Here is a 21,080-nt window from a genome sequence, read left to right as displayed (position 1 = left end):
GCGGACAAGAGATGGCGCTATACTAACAAGAACAAACTCTCTGTCACAGTCAAAAATCTCTTTGGTCGCTGAATGCAATAAACAGCGAGTAGATTGTGAAGGGCATGTACATCGCAAGGTCAAACCTGGGAGGTGAGAGGGTACTCAAAGTATTGTACGTACACACACACACACGTGTGATGAGTGCAATAATTCCCGTACCTATTCCACACGTACAGCCAGCGAGAACTTGTGTTTGTGAAATAAATGACGTGAATCTGACACCAAAAACTGACCGGGAACTTGAAACGAAATGGCTCTTTCACGAGGTGGGTGTCCCCAAGTGCTCGTTTCTGAATATTTCCCAGAATTGATCTATATTAATGACTCTCAGACAATACATTCACCACTTTTCCTGTCGTTCTCAGTCTGAGCTCACGCACCGGGAAAAGCTGGACGGGCTCGCCCCGAGTTCTGGCCAACTGAGCTGTGACTGTGAGCGACGTGAGGGGTGAGCTGAGCCCTCAAAAACATGCTCTGTGGCAATCTTATCTGAAGAGCACCTCCTTTCAGGAGTAACGTTAGGCCTAGAAACTGTTATACGACATGAGTGCGGCATTTTTTTTTTCTTTTTACAACTCAAGACAATGAATTGCCTGTGGCTGTGCCTGTGCCTGTGCTCTGCGCTGGTGGGATTATTCGACGATTCTAGCAGCCCATTGCCATTATATAATATAGCTAACGTTAAAGGACAAGTTCACCTTTATAAACATAAGGATTGAGAGAATGTAGCAACATTAGTAGAACACATCATTGAAAGTTTGAGGAAAATCAGACCATCGGTTCAAAAGTTATGAATTTTTGAAGTTTTTGTGCAGTACCCGCTGGATGAGAAGACTACTGCAACGCATGAATAACTTAGATGTCACATGCGTACAACAATATAAGGAAAATATAAAGAGAATTTCACAAAATTCCATCTTTTGAAAAAAGTACACATTCCCCTGACTCCTTACCGACAAATGTTATGGGTAATATCATTCCCCCTGCCTTTAGAAAGAGGCAAGTCAAGTGCTCTTTTATTATGCGAAAAAAAGTGAAAATATGTTGAATTTTCTTTTACATTTTCTTTATACTGTTGTACGCATATGACTCACAAGCTGAAGTAGTCTCCTCATCCAGCGGTTCCAACACAAAAATTTAAAAAATTCATAACTTTTGCATCGATTGTCCGATTTTCCTCAAACTTTCACTGATGTGTTCTACTGATATTGTTGCATTTTCTCAATCCTTATGTTTATGAAGGTGAACTTGTCCTTTAATAGTCATTAGATCTACTCCACAATTTCACCAATAAAGTCCAAAATTTGACCGCTGCCCGGCAGAGTTCTCTAACGTGTTTCAATGGACTAGAAACGGATCCCCACAGAAACCTAGATGCTTTTGCTGGTGTTTGAATTTTTATTTATTTATTTTTTGGGGGGTCATTTGTTTGAGAGCAAACCTGCCTGCTGAATGGCGCTGCATGTTTTTTTTTTTTTGTATGTGTATTAATGCTGTAATATTAAAGTGTGAAGATACAATGACCCGTTGTACCATGTTTTCTAAGACACATTTTGATAGGTCTAGAGGGTCTACTAGTCTAAATTGTCATTTATTTTCTGCTGGGGTCACAATCTAACGTTAGATACAGTACCATTAATCCTAACTGTGTTATGTTTCTAGATCTAAATTAGCCTCCATATTAATAGTAAAAGTATAGGCCAAGACTCTACTTTAATATTCTATCTACAACATACTTTGGACTGCAGGTATCTTCATCGTTGGTGCCAAACGGACCCCGTTTGGAACATTCGGCGGTGTGCTGAAGGACAAATCCGGCACAGACCTGTGTGAAGTAGCGGCAAAGGCAGCACTTACAGCGGCTAATATCAACCCAGAAATAATCGACACAACAGTTGTAGGAAATGTAGCTCAGGTGAGATACCTTTTATGCGATCAATTATGCCCTTCCTGTATTCTCCTACTTTAAGGTGTGCTTTGATTTAAATTGATTTTACAGTTAAGTTCAAATTGATAAAACAATTTCATAGATAACTAGAAAAGCACTCTGAGAGCTCAGACCTATGCCAAGCATGCAGCTCATTTCCACCACTGATCTTGTTCTTCCATAGAGATATCAGTGATTTCCACCCATACGTACTTCTAGCGTCGTGTGCTGAAAGCCGCCCGATTTCCCAATAAAGAAGCCTTTGTTACGTCATAAACCCTCAGCTGCATGGTGCGCCTCGCCCTAGCAGAAACTAGAGCACGCACTTTAGTGCGCGCCTGCAAACCTCCAATACGCGCAGCCTGATCTCCCAAGTTCATTGACCCTACCTGCCAAAATAGCAAAAATCCTTCATAAATTTCCTTCAAATTCTCGGATCACTACCAAAAGTTAATCATTTGTTACTTGTGTCACTCTCAACCTTTCCTGCAAGTTTCATCCAAATCCGTTAACTATTTCTTGAGTTATTTTGCACACAGACAAACTAACTAACTAATGAACACACAAACCGACGGTAACGAAAACATAACCTCCTCCCTTGGCGGAGGCAACAATTGTATCTACACTGTTAACACTACAGTATGATGCAATGACACTGATTACAGAATGGTGACTACAGCATGTACTGTAGTACCAGTACACATTATTAACAGCACAGCTTGATAATTAATGGTATATCAAAGGAAAAAAAAAATTGTACACATCAGTGCTCTAACTTGAAGCAACCCCATGTGGTTTTATGCTGCAGCCATATTAACTCTTTATGTGCCACGTTCGCACGTCCGGCTCAGTCGACGGCGTGCCAACTTCGCATATTCTGCTCAACAAACAAAGCCGCCAAAACCGATCGATAAATCCCTAATCCCGCGGAACAATGAAAGCGTTTCTTGCGCTTTTGTTCCTCTCACATAGGGCTTGCATTCTACGATGTGGTGATTGACTATCAAGCGGTGTTCCCGACTAGATTTGCGTGTACATTGTAAGTTTCTGTCACGGTTTTATGTGCAAAAGTCATGCCTTTAAAGTATTGTAGCAACTGAACATTCAAAATACTAATTTAAAATAGATTTGTCATTCAATTTATATCGATGCAAAGTTTGGCATTCCTCTTTAACTTTGCTTACTATTATGCCAACCTGAACAGAAATTTGTAGAAGTTATACAGATTGGAAAAGCAGAATTCTTTCTCAAAGCATGACTACCTTCGTGTCTCAGAATAACGTGGCACAGAGGGGGTTTCCACCATGGCACATAAAGAGTTAACACATTATTAACAGCACAGCTTGATAATTTTTGTTACATTTAAAACAGAATGGCCATTAACTGAATGGTATATCAAAGGAGATACAGTTTGTACACATCAGTGCTCTAACTTGAAGCAACCCTATGTGGTTTTATGCTACAGCCATACAAAGGTTGAAATCCATTGAACTCTGAACCCATCGAGGACAGACTGACTTTGCTGAAACACACGTTTCCCATAGACACCTGCCAGAGTATACCCTTGGGATTGGTCTTCAATGGGTTTACGCTTTGATCTCCTGTGCAAAAATATAAAACATTCTGTTGTCAAGTGTTAATAATATTCACTTACAAAACAATTTATAATTAGAATGCCCAGGTGAATAAGAATGAAATCATGAAGAAAGGAGAATTCCTGTAGCTCTGACCGAGTGTTTTTGATAAACTAATATAATACAGATCGTCAACAAAATACTTTGGTCTTTATTGCAGGAATTTAATGAAACTAGGATCTGTGTAGTATGCTGAGAGGTTATATTAAGCTTGAGGATACAAGTACATTCACCTTATATTGACAGGTGTGTAAGGACCTCTGCTAAGGAGGTTAAATGTTTTTGTCGCCTTTGGCAAGTTTGGGTTTGTTTATTTGGCTGTCCATCTGTTTGCAAAATAATTCAACAAGTTGTGAACAGATTTGGATGAAACGTACAGGACAAGTTGATAATGACACAAGGAGCAGATGATTGAATTTTGGTAGTGATCCTCAAGCTGCGTATGTAATGTATTTCAGGTACAGAGACGCATAGTTTATTATGTTCACTAAAGCGTGTTTTCTGCTTGAAGTGCCATGGAGCAGGAAGCTGGTGAGGTAAACACAAGGCTTCTTTATAATAATTGGGAAATTGGGCAATTTTCAGCATGCGTGTATGGTTGAAATGAGAGGTCTGCACTCTCTGCAAAGTACTTCTTTAATTTCTTACATGTATGTCATGCCATTACACTTGCTTGAACTGTGCTTGTGCCTGACACTGTACCGGTACCAGCACAAAATGTGACTTGGTGGATTCTAGGGGCACGCCTATAGGAACCGTATTTGAGCACACACACACTTTACACTTATATCGCAGGTTCCAGGTACCTGTACATACAGACATAATAAAATATAATTATTACACACACATGCACTCATGTACACTCACCTCAAATACAGGCACGCACATTAATATAGAGTGCAATTAACATGCCCCCATTTGAGGCCCGTTTGTTTGCCTGTAGGTTGGTCATAAATGTTGCAGATAAAGATCTTTGTATGGATACTTGGTACATGTATTATTGACCAACTGATGTTGAATGGTATGATGTACATAAGTCGTGTCAAGGCATCATACAGTACAATGTACACTGTATAAGTACATTATATTGGCCTATGTTCCGACATGTTCTCTGGGATTCAAACTTGAATGTGTTGAATATCTCTTCTAATAACTGCTCAAGAAGTTTTTTTTTTTTTCTCTTTTTTTTTTTCTTTTCTCTTTTTTTTTTTTTAAATAGCAAAATAACAAAGGTTTGGTTGCATGAGTGAAGCTGCCTTCTAGGGACCTTTTTTGGTTCATGTTTGAGCAAATTTGGACTGAATTCACCCTAGCAAGATGTACTGTGGCACATTTCTGCTGTGTCACAGTCATTACTTTAAATAGGTGGAACTGATTGCAGCTAGAAATGTACAGTATGTAAGGCCTTTTCTTAATGTTATTATGTGTGTGATTTCAACTAATCTGATTTTGTGGAACAGCCAGAAGTAAACAGAACTTAGAGAACATTATAAAGCTCTGTTTGGCATAAATGCAGCCAAATGTAAACATTGATTTGGGTATGTGGGGCAATCTACAATAATTATGCTGAATATGTACATTTTGTAGGCCTATGGTACAATTTATGTTTCATTGCAAGGTGTAGTCCTAAAGAATTTTCAATATCCTACAAAAGCATGCTTTCATCACTGAAATGTAGTTTAATGAACCTGTTTTGTTTTTGTTATTTTTTTTCTCTCTCTCAAGTTCTTTACTCAGTAGTAAATAATTTTTGTGTGATTTCATCAATTTATCAAGAGTATCAAGCATTTGCAAATTTGGTTCAACCAATGGAGTAACGTACATGTAAAACAACAGTGGAGTCAGTTATTATGTTGGCAAACCGATTTGATGAAATTGCACCATGACCTGCTCGGTAGAATCAGTTCTGGTGATGAGCACTAAGCTTTTATTTTTATTTTTATTTTTGGCTTTTTTCATTTTTTTTTTTCACTTCAGACGTCATCCGATGCAGCGTACACAGCTAGGCATGTCGCTCTGCGGTGCGGAGTTCCCAACTCCAAGCCCGCCCTCACAGTCAACAGGCTTTGCGGGTCTGGCTTCACCTCCATTGTGTCGGCTGCTCAGGTAGGTTTGGGCAAACGATGTGTACCCACTATGTGCCTCCATCATGGGTTGAAGACATGGGAGCATGCAAATTCTTGGATGTTATGATTCATTTGCTGCCCACCAGGCTACCACGATTAGCAACAGTCAGTGAATATGTGCATCAATGCATACGCTCATTGGTAAGGTTAGTCAACTCTAGTTAATAATCTTTGGCTGTGTATGAACTTAACGCGTTGAGGACGAGCCCCGAGAATACTCGGGCGAGCATCTATGTATGGGAAATATGTGTTGTAGCAAAATCAAACCATCCTCAACGGGTTAACTGAGATCAGTGATAAAGCTGTACACATTTCACTGGGGATTCTTCGATACAGTATATCCGAGCTGGGCTACAGACCTGTGTAGCCTTCCTACTCTATGAATCCCCACACTATCAGGTCTTTTATCATTAATTACCTGAAGGTCAAACTCAAGGTCAAACTCAAGGAAATTTGTGTATGATATGTTAGTGATATGATTATACGTAAAGGAAAACAAAACAAAACTGTGCTATAGTAATAAAATAAAAAGTTCAAAAGATTCATAATATGTCTGATTTTTAAAGTGTATTTGTATTCCTTTTAAGTCACAATAATGGCAGCAGCAAAGAGATAAACAGTAGTGAAAATGATCGCGACAGGAGTGATTGAGATTTTTTTTTTCTTTTTTTCGTAGTCTTTCCTCTTTCTTGCACACGTGCACAAGTGACCCAAGCTTCTCAGTCTTTGGATCAAGAAGTTTACCTACCAGTGTGAAGGGATGGCAAAAAGTCGCGAAGACTTCGCAATCTTAACCTTCACTATCTTTTGCCAGACTGACTGCAGCTTGTGATATCATCCATGTCTTTAATACAGGAAATTCAGTCTGGGGATGCTGAGGTCGCCCTGACGGCAGGTACGGAGAACATGAGCATGGCTCCCTACGCCCTGAGAGGGGCGAGATTTGGGACCAGACTTGGAGAGGACCAAAAGGTAGGAGTGCAGAAGGAACAATTGAGAGAGAGGCCAGTGACTACATTTTTTTTTTTTTTTTTACAATATACCATCCAAAGAAATAATTTGTTCAAAATATAAAAGGTATGTATATTTTGTTGAGATTTAGATTAGGAATGATGTCATATTTACCATTGTGTTTTTCTTCTGTTTTTAACCGAAGTATGAATTTTCTTTCAGAGTACTGTAAAACGAGGAATTTTCGCGTGCATTTTAATTTCGCGAATTTCGCGAGCCCCCAAATTCGAGAAATTAAAATGCACGCGAAAGTTTTTGTCTACACTACATGCATTGAATGCCAGTGGCAATTCGCGAAAATTTCATGCCACGAAAAAGGCTGTCGGCTCCAATTCGCGAAAATTTCATGCTGCGAATATATCATGTTTTACAGTATTATTATTGCTAATATACCTCCCTGTGCATCACTGAGCAGAGACCTTTACATTGGACAGCTATTTTTGTATGTTTGTGTGTCTTTTGCAAGAAAAAACTGCAGGTTTCATGGGAAATACCATTATTTCCACCTAAACTAGATATGCCTTTTTAGTCCCTTAGGATGCTGGACTGTTTTTAACAAGGTTAGCATTCCTTCACTAATATCAATGACATCGACTGGCCATACTAGTTTAACCCAGTGAGGACAAGTCCCGAGTATACTCAGGCAGGTGTCTATGGGAAATGCATGTTGTAGCAAAATCAGTCTGTCCTCAATGGGTTAATATCAGTCAGATTGCTTGACCGTCTGAGTTCAAACTGTCTCTATGCAGCTAGAGGACACGCTGTGGGCGACACTGACCGATGCACACATCAAGACTCCAATGGGCATCACGGCCGAGACCCTGGGAGCCCAGTACAACGTGACGAGGCAGGACTGTGATGAGTTTGCCCTCCTTGGCCAGCAGAGGTGGGCCGAAGGTGAGTCCCGGCGGGGCACCAGCCACTGGACCATTCCATTCCATTGGGGCGTGGAAAATTGTTATGATAATCAGAATGTAGAAACTGTCTTATGTATAAGCTGAGAAACATCTGCAGTATCGTTTTCACTGATAAAAACATGGCCAATAATGTGAAAGTATACGTGCAGCATGGTTTTAAAACCGACATATGTCTGAAATTTAGTGTCAGTACATAATGATGTCCATGTAAATGTACAGTAGGTTAAATAAAAAATAGTGGAGTTACTTCACAGCAAATCTATCGCAAGTTACAAAAGGAAACATCTCTGGTAAGACACAACTACGTATTCACTCCTCAAACTATGGGGTTGATCGGTTGGAAGCTAAAGGTCAATTTTATTCTTACAGTTTTTGTGCCTAATGTGCGTTTACGGTATATTCATGATACCTTTGCTGCAGTAATTACATACTCTGCTGCTATACCCCTCCCATCTCTGTTAGTGCAAGCTCTCCTTATTCAGTTTGTACAGTAAAAAGTCACCATTAAGCCATGATAAATTCTGCACAATGTTTCTACAGCAAACAAGGCGGGAGTGTTTGAGGCGGAGATGGCGCCAGTGGAACTGGCTTCCAAGAAGGGCACCAAGGTGATTGACACCGACGAACATCCACGAGAGACGTCCCTGGCGCAGCTCGCCAAACTTCCTCCCGTCTTCAAGAAGGACGGCCTGGTCTCAGCAGGAAATGCCTCCGTAAGTCTCGCAGGGATTTATAGAGTCATGGCAGTAGAGAAATCTACATGACTGAGATTTTCTGTAGCAGTCTGCAACAAGATAACCTCTCAGCCTGGGGTCTATCATTTCCCTCAATATTAATTACAAGTCTTTATCCTTTAGACTCCCGTATATTACAGAATACATATACCGCAGTAATGATATTGATGATACTAGTAGTGGCTATTTTTATAGCCCATAGGTCCACCTTTCTGTGCTCATAGTGCTTCAAAAAAGAAAGAAAGAAAGAAAGAAAGAAAAAAGATATATATATAGTATTTGTGACCCTGCATCCAAAACCAACAAAAAGTTGCCAGACATGGATTATCAGTTAAGGACAGATTCTAAAAGAGCAGACTCTAAGCTATAAAATGATGTATAACTCAATTCAAATAGATCCCTCTAACCTATCTAAATACTGGAAAGAAAGCAGACACTCTGGAAAAGTGTGAACTGAGAAAAGAGGCTCTGAAGTACTGGGTCCATTCAAGCACTTAATCTTTCTCAAGCCGTATTAGCTGTGTGATGAAAGGACAAAACGCAGGATGTAAATCACCGAAGCAACAACAATGAAGATAAAGCTGAAATTAGATAAAGCTGAAATTGGGCATGTTCTATATACACATCCTGTCCATGATTAATGCCAATTTTCAAAGCAGTAGCATTATCCTTTCCAAAGTTATTAGACTTGAAAGTGAATAGTGTTCAAAGGATTTTGGGAAATGAAAAGGGGCCTTTAACTCTTTATGTGCCACGTTCGCACATCCGACTCAGTCGACGGCGTGCCAACTTTGCATATTCTGCTCAACAAACAAAGCCGCCAAAACCGATCGATAAATCGCTAATCCCCCGGTACGTTCGAAGCGTTTCTCTCGCTTTTGTTCCATTCACATACAGCTTGCATTCTATGTGGTGATTGACTATCAAGCAGTGTTCCCAACTAAATTTGCGTGTACATTCTAAGTTTCTGTCACTATTTTATGTGCAAAAGTCATGCCTTTATAGAAATGTAGCAACTGGTAATTCAAAAGAGAACTTGAAAATAGTATTGTCATACATTGTATATGGAAGCAAAATTTGGCATTCCTCTTTAACTTTGCTCACTACTACAGATGTATGTCCAGCTTAACAGAAATTTGTAGAAGTTATTCGAATTGGAAAAACAGAATTCTTTCCCAAAGCATGACTACCTTGTTGTCTCAGAATAACGTGGCACACAGGGGGTTTCCACCATGGCACATAAAGAGTTAAGACATACCTGGTCATTCTCCCCCCCCCCCCCCCCCCCCCCCCAAAAGAAAAAAGGGTTGTAGAAAGACTCCTGAAAACACACTTTCCTATTTATTTTATGATCCCAAACTAAAGAATAATGTAGAAGAAGGAAAGTTCTTTCAGAAAATATGAAGAACTTAAGATTGACTGGGTTGACCCATTTCACCTTTTTTGAGTCCTCACATAAAATCAAGGGGTGCGACTTATGTTGGGTTTGTGGTGCCAGTCACATATGCACTGGTTTGCAAAAATTTAATACCACAAAAAATGATGTCGGCTCCAATTCCAAAGAAATTCATGCCACAGATAAATCTTGTTTCACAGTATGTACACATAGATCATAATGCAGAGAATTCTACTTATAATGACTTATTAAAAACACATTGAATGAAAGCCTAACCTGTTGAGCATATTTCTCTGTAATTTGTCACTATTTCAGGGTATCTGTGATGGAGCCGGAGCAGTGATCATTGCCAGTGAGGAGGCGGTTGCCAAGCACAACCTGACTCCACTTGCCAGACTGGTCAGCTACAACGTTGCCGGGTGTGACCCCAAGATCATGGGCATCGGACCGGTGTACGCCGTGAGGAATGCTCTGAGCAAGGCGGGCCTGTCTCTGGATGACATGGACCTTTGTGAGGTAATCTCCAGAGACTCCATCTCTCCCGCTTTCGACGGTAGATCTCCCGCCGAAAGCCCATTTTTGCGAAATCTCCCGTTCTCCCGCTTGAGATTTAATTTCTCCTGCCCTGGCTCTGTGTCTCCTGCTTGAAATGATTTCTTACTTAGTGCCATTGTCTGTTGAAAAATAAGCCTCAGATAGCATGAGAGAACACCTAAAACTCTATAGAGTTTCCAGGGCCCTTAAGCAGGCCCTGCTAGAAGGAACTTCGTGCTCGTGATGTGCGTTCAGGCAAGAGAATCTCCAGATCAAAGGTGCTTGAAGTGAGAGTCTCTGAATCTTGTTAATGGGAAAGATGTTTGATACTCTTTTGACGAGGTTACGTGATGGCAAATGACGCATTGCCTGAGAGGCAACAGAGGAAAAAACAAATCATATGTGTATTACTATAGGAAGAACATAGCTTTTGCTCGTTACGCATACCGCATACCCGCCAGCCTGATTGGCCTGATAAAATCACAAGCTACGTATAATGGAATATTGGATGTAATGCTTACATGCTTGCCAAGGCTATGGGGGTCCCATACGCATCTTTAGCTCTTCAGCATGGTTTGATGGGTGTCATTGGAAACTCATCTGTAGGCTTTCATTTCCACAAGTTTTTTGTTTGATACTGGGTTACAGATTTGACAGCACACAAATGTATTGCAACATTATGGCAAGTTGTATGTGGCAGATAAGTGTCTGTGATGGACACTAAGAGAGGTACCTGCTTTCTTATACATTGTGACGTTATTCACTTCACTACGCATTACGGCACCAACAAAAAAGTGTGTTATTGTAAGAATCTGCACAGCTTGAATCATATGCAGCAGGCTTACATTATGTTCCTTTTCATTGTTGATGCTGTTTTTTGGCATGTTATTGCAAGTATACACCAGTATATTAAAGGCAAGGCACACTATCCTTTAGAAGGGACTACAAGCCGTTGGTACCATAGTTGTTTGCTTATTACTAAATATGTAAGCTGTCATGCCATCCTTAGTGGTGATGCAAAATTAACTCTTTATGTGCCACATTTGCACATCTGACGCAGTCGACGGCGTGCCAACTTTGCATATTCCGCTCAAACGCACAAACCTGCCCAAACCGATCATTGAAACGCCAAATAACGTGTTACAATGAAAGCGTTTCTCGTGCTTCCATTCCTCTCACACATGGCTTGCATTTTTATGTTGTGATTGACTATAAACAACTGGTGTTCCTTACTGGATTTGTGTGTACATTCTAAGTTTCTGTCACTGTTATGTGTGCAAAAGTCATGCCTTTACAGTAATTCAGTTACTAGTCATTTGAAAGAAAAGGCAATCATAGATTTGTTTTAAAATTTATGTCAAAGCCAATTTTGGCTTATTCTCTACAACTTTACTCACTATATCTTGTCCAGCTTAACAGAAATCTATAGAAGTAACATAGATTTGAAAACGAAATGTTTTTTCAAAGCATGGCAACGTTGTTTTCTCAGAATAATGTGGCACGTAGCGGGTTTCCACCATGGCACATGAAGAGTTATAATAAATCAAATCATGTTGAGTATGATACACTGATGACTTCAAAGGAAGTGATTGCTAGTACTCTCGCTGATGTTAACCTGTGTAAAGAGCAATAGCGGTGTTCATCAAAGTTTTACTATATGTGACCTGTACTCGGAGAAGAAAAATACGGACAATTATTTTAAGCTTACTGTGATTCTCTGAAAATTATTATGTCAAAGAAAACAGGAAAGAAAAAGTAGGAATTAAAAAAGACTTTACAAAATCTTGATTGTATTACAAAGGCTTCTGCAATCACTCCTTTCAGGTCAATGAAGCCTTTGCTGCCCAATTCATCGCGGTGGAACGGGAGCTTGGACTGGACCGTGCCAAGACCAACCTCAACGGGGGCGCTATTGCACTTGGCCATCCCGTCGGAGCCTCGGGGGCCAGAATCACCACCCACCTAGTGCATGAACTCGGGTACAATTTGGTTGTGACATGAAATGCTTTTTGTGCTGATAAAAGAAACATGGGGCTTCTTGATGTTCAACCCTTTTGCTCCTAACAGTTCAACATTTTATTCTTTCTAGTGTGATGAAAAAGCACTTAAGTACGTAGCTTATCTCTTTCAGAAAAAAAGGGTAATATTTGTTACCTTTAACATATGTCAGTATCAAGAAGAGGGACTATGTGCGTTTGAAAAGAAATATATATATATATTTTTTCACTTTAATATTCAATCACAGCAGCCAACTAAAATGTTTTTTTTTAATATAGAATATGTGACTGCTTGATATTAAACTCGGCCGTCAGGTGGTAAAACGGTCTATCTCGAAAATTACTGTTCTGAGGAAAATGACTTTAAAGTTTAGAGGTTTGAGCTTTTTTAGGAGATGGGTATAATGCATTTTTAGCAATGGGACAAGAAGAAGCATATTAAACACTGATAACTGAAGAATTTTGTGCTTATTTGGGGTTTTAATTATAAAATAAATGAGATTTTTGTGCAGGTAGACTGTTTAACCACAGCACATGTATACACTCCCGCTACACATCATAAGATGGCATGACACAAATCACTTGTTTGAAGAGGCTACACCCCAGTAAATAATGCCAGTGTATATCTTGGCAATCAATGACTTAAAAACCAAAGATATAAAACACCTGTTTCTTGACCCTGGCCTAATCTAAGCATCAGTCATCGCCACTGCGCCACAGGAGGGGGGGGGGGGGGGGGGGGGGGGGGGGGGGGGGGTGGGCACCGCGAGAGGAGGAGATTGTTTTGGTTTTGGCATGGGCTATGTAGCTCCATGGTGCGTGTGTGTGTACGTGTGTGTGTGTGTGTGAGTGTAGACATTCAGCGTATGCAGACAGAGCATGCCTGTACTGCAGCCCACCTCCCCAACTCGATCCACGGCTTGTACTTTATCCCCAACAGTGAGCAGCACCGGCAAACTGGCAATGCTCTCCTTCTTATTCCTGTATTTTCGTTTTATACGGGTCAATTTTTTTTCGTTCGAAATGTAAAATGGATGACCATAGAATTTCTCAATAGAATATAAAATTGAAAACTTTAAAAAGGATAGAGAAAATTGAGTTCACTTTGAATGGTCTGCCACAGGCAGATATCCTTATCATGCTCATACGTAATACGACAGCTGCTGGAGTCATCAAACCCTGGCTTGGCCTCCTGGTTTGTCACGCCTGAGCAGAAAGTTTATTTGCAATGGACAAATATTTCGACTCCCAATTTTCAAACGAAAAATCTTTAACGAGGTATAGCACCCCACTTTCTTCGTGGAAGTTGGGGTCTCGCCTCAAACGAGGGATTGACGGCATGGTAAAATGGTCTATCTTCTAGATAGATCACAAACACAGTGTAAACTGGTCTAACTCGAAGATAGACCATTTTACCATCTGACAGTGATGATTTAAAAAATCTCAGTTAAGAAGGTTATATGGTTTATGTAAAAGATAGCTCATTTTACCTCCAAACGATATTACCGACAATGGGCTAACTCAAAGAAAGACTGTTTTACCATCAAATCTGAAGGAAAAATACAAAAAAGTACCAAGATAGCGGAAATTATCTCTAAAACAAGACATGATGGGATTTTCTCGATAGCACCATTGGAAAGAGCACCCTCACATGTCCCGGAAAGTGAATTTACCTCAAAAAGTCAAATTTTCGAGTTAGACCGTTTTACCATCTGACGGCCGAACTCAATACCCACAAAAAGTTGGCCAAAATGAATTTTCACTTTTCTTGATATGTAGCTTAAAAGAGTAAGCTCTGAGCTTTGAAATTATAACTTGCTGAAATTGGACATTCCCAACCCATTCAAAAAGTGTTTGAAATATTCAGAGAGAATTAGGAGGTGCAGTTTCATAGAAAAGGGAGAAAAGAGGATTTCAAAAGTAGGGTCACTCAGGGGTGCTGAGCAGAAGTATGTATATGTTGTACATGTTGTATCAATGAAAATAACAGTGAAGCAGCGCCTCTCTGAGTAAAATATGGTCCTGAAAAAATTTTTTCATTTTCCGGATTTGGCTTTGTTTTAAACTGCCAAATATTTTACAAAAAGTAGAGAAGAGGTTACTTTCCCTGGCATGACAGATTGTAAAAATTTGAGTCATCAATCTGAATGACTATTTAGGTCCATTACAGAGAATGCTACTCCCACTTTGTGGGTTTTGGACCAGGTGGTCAGATATCGTTGCTGGGGCGACAAGACCTCGTATCTACAAAATGTCAAATGTTCCGGAGAGCCAAAAAACATGGCGGCCAAAGCACTATAGCGAATGGGATAGCCTTTCGTTTGACATGCTGTGGTGGTATCATTTTTGGAGTAAGACAGTTGGGATTTGGTCAAGACATCACTCATCCCATTATTTGACCATTAATCCGAAAAAGTCATTTTCACCAAAATTGCAGAAAGCAGGTCTTGTCACCCCAGCGATATGTCATTTGTTTCTATTATAAGAGATGACAAAAAAAATTTCTGTCCCATGGCCTTTTCTGTCAATGTGTGTACAAAAGACAGGGCTGCAAACGTATCCTTTTTTTCCCCCTACCAGTCAGACCTGTCCCTGTCGGACCAGTACATACATGTAGATGCCCAGTTTTTCCAGTTTTTTACTAGTTCCGTTTCTTCTTAAGACTGGCTCCAAATATGTTATTTTCCTCTTCTTCTTTTTTTTACCCTTAATATCACAACAGTTAATTTGTCAATTCCTTATTAAAGTGTTACTGGCCTGACAGTGATTTTTACGGGTTTGGGACCGTCGGACCAGTGTCAGTGTCGAGCCTTGCAAAAGTCACGCAATTGACGTATACCATACAAAAGATATTCATTTATGAAATTGACTAGCCCACCAGCCTGCCTTAAAAGCAGCCATTTATAAAGAAGGCCAAGTTCGTATTTTAATGGACATATTATGCTAGTTTGAAAGCCTATTATTTTTGTCATACATGAAGAGTTTGTTTGCAAAAACCGATAAGTCCATTTTTGAAGATTTTGAAATAGGGTCTCTGTCATAAAGTACAAAATAATACCTTTTATAAAATGATATATTGATCACAACATATAAAGGTATATTTTTGAAGTTATGGTCAAAAAAGCGAAAATTTTCTTATTATTCTCTTTGTTTTTCTTGACCTTTAATCGCAAATATCTCCATTCGACAAATATGGACTTATCGGTTTTTGCAAACAAACTCTTCACACGTATCAGTTTGTGTCTAACCCACCTATTCCTGTCTCGTGAATGTTTTCTGATGTGCAGGCGCAAGGGTCTGAAGTATGCTGTGGGATCAGCATGCATCGGTGGTGGCCAGGGCATTGCTGTCGTCTTGGAGCGAGTCTAGCGAACAAGACTAGCTGGTCTGCAATTTTCATCCTTGTGCCCAGTCCTCCAGATTAAAACCAATTAATTTCATTTTTAGTTTTGATTTCATTATGTTGGTTTCAATTCGTTTTTTTTTTTTCAGAATTATCGTACAATACAAAACGAGTGCATTAACAAAAGTGCATATATGCAAACAGAAACTACAGTTTAATTCATTGTTCAAATTAGGTGAAACCTAAAGTGTACAGATATAAAAAATAAAGTTATGTGTGAATTTAAAATAGTATTTGTGACTGTAATCTTGCAAAGCAAGTGAAATAACGCCTACATAAATGCAGGCCTGTGAAAAGATGTATATCGGTCAAAGGAAAAGTGCATCTAAAGCATGGACATCTACTGAGACCAAAGTGTTGAGTGAAAAGAAATAATGAATTAAAAAAAAAAATAATGTTTATTAAGATTTATCCTGAAGACTAGCATGGAATTCACAGGTTAACCTGTTCAGGATGGTTTGATTTTGCTACAACACACATTTCCCATAGACGCTTGCCCGAGTATACTTACGCTCTGTAGGACTCGTCCTCCACGGGTTAAGGTCCATGTCAGCAGCTGAGTAATGACCTAGCAGAATCTGACACAGCTCCATGTCTGACTGAACAGAAATCAGTTGCAGGCAGTTGGGTATGTTCCTCTCTTTAACCTGTTGAAGACTAGCTCAGAGTATACTCGGGCAGGTGTCAATGTGAAATATGTACTGTGGCAATATCGGCTTGTCCTCAATGGGTTAACCCTGTTACTGGTGTCTGTATCTTGTGCTCCTGTACATCAATGACATTGTGTCGATGGCAGTTGCAAGAGGATTGAAGAGAGTTGATTGACTGAAGGACGAAGCTCGATGAAACATGCAATATTAATATTGTTTTCTCTTTCTAGGTTTTTCAGAGGTACATGTGTCACATGAGTTCAGAATTAATTTTAAAATCCACAGTTTGAAGTACAATTTCATGTTTACAAGCTCATGAATTTTGTGCATGGTATTCATTTAATAAAAAAAAAAGAATAAGAAAAATGAACTAGAGTTCATTGGTAAAGTGTAGTAAGAAATAAAAAATTGATAATGCCTCGAAAGTATTCAGTGAATAAGTGTGTACAGGGTGAAATTTTGCAATGATTCCAACAGTGAATGGTGGAAGAAAATCATTCAAGTATCATTACTGTGCCTGAGCTGCACAAGATATAAAAGACTTTCTGTGGCTTGGGAAGAAATTCATTCATTTCCTTTGTATTTCACTACTCTGGGTCAAGCCCAAAGAGTAATGCAGTTACCGGTATATGGATTTTTTTTTTTTTTTTAATTTATCATTGTTTGCTTGTGTCTGTACTTGTGTGTACAGGAAATACTGAATGGTTTATTTTAAAGTTGTATGCTTTCATGGCAAGTCGGCCTGTCATATTTCTGAATATATGAAATATATAAAACTATCAATGACTCTTGTGCCTAAAGTTTTAGTCTGTTCTGTTGTGTACTAACATGATTATAATACATTATACATACATATGAATAAATAACAGCAATAGGTTTTTGCTCGGATTCCAAGAAAGTATAGATTCACAACAGTAGTTCAACACAAAAACTACGTCTCTCACCGAGTTTTCATATTGAACTACTCTTGTGAATCTAAACATATAATACACATACATACATTTTGGGGGTAGGAGGAGTGAGGGCCTTGTGTTAACCCGGTTCGCCCACAAGGCCACAAATAAAAGCAGTCCTTTCTACATTTTGCGAACATGGCATATCAGGTTTGCGTTATGAACGGGTTAGATCAAACTGGTACATGTCATGTACTGTATATCGTCGGCACAAGCAAACCACGCAGTGGTTGTTCCTTGGATAAAAACAAAACAAACCAAGAAGCTACAAATTCTCAAGTTAACCATGCTTTCATGACAAAGGGGTCTAGGGCAGTGACCCCCTGGGCAATTACCCCAGAGCCTTCCCTGACCCTAACCCTATGTAATCCTTATCCTGAACCTGGTAAAACATCGTACTGTACTTAGCTTTTATTGGTTTTCCTGGCCAGTTTCACACTTTTTGTCAGTCCACTTGATAGAAGGTTCATTTGATTTAGCAGAAACCGTCGTGATCATTGCCTGTCTTTCAACTTTGCAACTTTTGCGTTCAATTCAGCATTTCAACCAAATGAAACTGGTTTCATAATTTCAACATTAATTGAATTCAAACGAAACGAATTCATAAAAAGGGTATTCAAAATCGAACTCGTAAAGAGGGTATTCAAATAGGCAGGTACACTACTGTTCGTTCAAATGCGCCATCAATGGCCGAAAAGGGTATTTTGAGTCATTCAATTTCGCGAATGGGCATTCAAATTCCAAACATTTTCATAGAATTTACCTCAGGTCATTTCTATGTATAGTCAAAAGGTGAGAACATTTCTCAAACTGTGTAATTTCAATATAACTTGTATTTGTTTTTCATTTATTAATTTTATTATTCATTTATTTATTTATTCATTCATTTATTTATTTATTTATTTATTTATTTATTTATTGTTTCATCCACACACTGCTAAGCAGCAAAAGATTCATAGTTTTGACCGTACATAACTATTGGCCGGGAAACCTAATTGATGTGTTTAACTGTTTTTGGAAATCTTAGCCGTTTCATAACCGATTTTCAGCAAATAAACTTTGAATTCCTCTTGAAATGATACACGTATGCTCTGTTACAAGTGGTTTCTTATAGTAGGCCCTATCTCGCGAAAGTTAAAAAGCTCAATCTCTTTAACTATAAAAAAAAAAAAAAAAAATCACTACGATGTACAATAAGTTTGAAAGAAATCACTCCTTCCCTAAGTACCTAACTTGTAATTCTAATTGGGACCACATGCACTTTCACAAAATCTACATTTACATTTACTTAATTAAATTACTTAATTAAAAGAGGCCCCAAGTTGTATATCTTTCAAGATTGATCAGAGTAAAAAAAAAAAAAAAAAAAAAATGAATGGCAGGCGACAAAATTTCTCCGTGTCTCATCATTAAATTTCTTTTTGTAATATATTGTAAAGTGAAGCTGACTTTTTAGTGGTTGCAAAAGGACTGGAACATTACGCTTTTTTATGCCTCCGCCACGAAGTGGTGCCGGAGGCATTATGTTTTCGGGTTGTCCGTCCGTCCGTCCGTCCGTCCGTCCTTCCGTCCGTCCGTCCGTCCTTCCGCCCGTCCGTAATGAATTTTGTGGACAAGGTAACTATCAAAACCTGTTGAGGTATCCTAATGAAACTTGGCATGTATGTGTATTAGGGGGTGAAGTTGTGCCTATCAACTTTTGGGTGCACATGCTCAAGGTCAAAGGTCAAAAGGTCAAGGTCAAATACATAAAATTTCACTATTTCCACCATATCTATTGAATGCCTGAAGATATTTTCTTGAAACTTAGTGTATACATGTATTATCCAATTAAGATTCTCTGGTGAAAGTTTGGTTCATGAGGTCAAAGGTGAAAGGTCAAAAGGTCAGGGTCAAATACATAAAATTTCCTATTTCCACCATATCTATTGAATGCCTGAAGATATTTTCTTGAAACTTAGTGTATACATGTATTACCCAATTAAGATTCTCTGGTGAAAGTTTGGGTCATGAGGTCAAAGATCAAAGGTCAAAAGGTCAAGTAAAAATATTAAAACTTCTTTTTTTTTTCTCCATACCTTGGAAAATTGTTCAAGGTATCTTCATGGAACATAGTATATACATATACTGACTGGAAGTGATTATCTAGAGAATGTAGGGTTCATGGGGTCAAAGGTCAGGGGTCAAAGGTCAAGTGCAACACTTCAAAATTTTACTATTTCCCTCCTATCATGCAATGCCAGCAGGGTTAATTTTTTTTTTTTACACTTGGTGTATGCATACATGTGTAACCTAATAGAAATTCTCTGGAAAGTTTTTTTATTTGTTCTTCTTTGTTTGCCTCAAAGGTCAAAAGGTCAAAGATCAAGTGAAAGTGCTCAACTAACTTTTTCCTCCATATCTCGGAAGTGGCTCAAGTTATCTTGAAACTTAGTACATATATGCATGTTCTACCTGAAAGTGATTATCTTATGAATTTTAGGGTCAAGGGCCAGATGAAAATGGTAACAATTTACTATTCAATTCAGAAATTGCACTTTTTCTCCACACCTGTACCTTGAAAATTACTCAATGCCTAAATGTATGAATGGGTCAAAGTCGAGTTAAAGTCCTTAAATCCCTAGATACATGCTCTCCTATTCATCCAATTAAACCTAGGTCAAGGAAGGTGAACATTCAACACATTTGTGACAAACTTGTCATTTCAATATTTTGCCAATTTTGTGAAAATGTAATCACACATTGTCCACATGTACTATCTAGACCTATTAGGAAAATCATGCATTATGGCGGAGGCATACCAGTCGCCAAAGCGACATTTCTAGTTTTTTTTCTTTTTTTTAGATGAAGCCATTACTATATTGTATGTGTCTCACAACACTCATTATTAAAATATTGCGTTGATATCACTTATGGTATGGGGATAAGACTCCCGAGTCCCAATCGGAGGACCCGAGTTCGATCCCCACCGAATGCTTCTGTCCTTGGACAAGGTGTCTTTACCCGCCATGTACGGTACAGTCAGGCCTCTCGACCTGGCAACGCTAGGGCAATAATAAATAATAATGACGGGGCCCTCTTAGAACAGTGGCAACACTGCAAGGGTATCCTCTTTAATAGAGGATACCCTCGATAAAGATTGTCCTGTTTATAGTTTTCTACGTTTTTATCTTCACACCACGAAATTAGTCTCTCTTTCTCTCACTCTCTCACTCTATTCCTCTTCATATATAACTGCACGATAGCCTCTTAACAAGGCATTAATCTTGAACTTTGTTTTCCGTCGATACTGCTACCATAAAGGTAGCGGCCAATCAGCGACAGCATTGTTTACAATGGCGTCACATCTGGATGCATACACATGCGTGAGATGCGACTTGCTCATCCCAAGGACGTTCGAGAAATGGAGTCACAACAGTCTTATTCGCTTTGATCCCATGCTCGAAGCCGCAACTCAAAAATATTTGAAGTATGTGTCAAACTGGTTCTGCCGCTCAGATGCAAAGACAATAATTGACTCGTGTCTCATTGCATAATCACCAGCCACTTTCCAAGGAAGATATGCCTTTGTGATGGTAATTACTTTTCGCTATCCCTATTTGCAAACGATGGGCGGTAAACAATGTTTATTATTAATTTGTTTAATGTTTAATTTCTTTTATTTTATTTATACGTTTATTTTTCTGTTTCCTGTACACAAGCATATCAAATTCGGTAGAAATGCTGAACAACAATGTTTGCAATTAAGGTGAATTT

The 21,080-nt window shown here is 39.0% G+C and overlaps 1 protein-coding gene across 1 annotated transcript; it reads left to right on the top strand.

The window, feature by feature from the left end:
* The first annotated feature begins 203 nt into the window (after window positions 1-203).
* Window positions 204-15,687, top strand: LOC139717253 (3-ketoacyl-CoA thiolase, mitochondrial-like). Its single transcript, XM_071628751.1, has 9 exons — window positions 204-308; window positions 1,791-1,957; window positions 5,581-5,709; window positions 6,585-6,701; window positions 7,490-7,637; window positions 8,198-8,370; window positions 10,103-10,303; window positions 12,146-12,300; window positions 15,606-15,687. Exons 1-9 carry the CDS (start codon window positions 293-295, stop codon window positions 15,685-15,687), a joined length of 1,188 nt encoding a protein of 395 aa, XP_071484852.1. The 5' UTR covers window positions 204-292.
* The last annotated feature ends 5,393 nt before the right edge of the window (window positions 15,688-21,080 follow it).

The sequence above is a fragment of the Diadema antillarum genome, unplaced genomic scaffold (assembly GCF_040938485.1).
Source record: "Diadema antillarum isolate AM-2024a unplaced genomic scaffold, OU_Dant_1.0 scf00000073, whole genome shotgun sequence".
Lineage (NCBI taxonomy): Eukaryota > Metazoa > Echinodermata > Echinoidea > Diadematoida > Diadematidae > Diadema > Diadema antillarum.
This window is presented reverse-complemented; position numbering and strand designations above follow the sequence as displayed.

Excerpts from the sequence above, each read along its gene's own strand:
- LOC139717253 (XM_071628751.1), top strand. Across the intron at positions 6,702-7,489 it reads GACTTGGAGAGGACCAAAAG|CTAGAGGACACGCTGTGGGC; the intron begins GTAGGAGTGCAG and ends GTCTCTATGCAG. Across the intron at positions 10,304-12,145 it reads ATGACATGGACCTTTGTGAG|GTCAATGAAGCCTTTGCTGC; the intron begins GTAATCTCCAGA and ends CACTCCTTTCAG.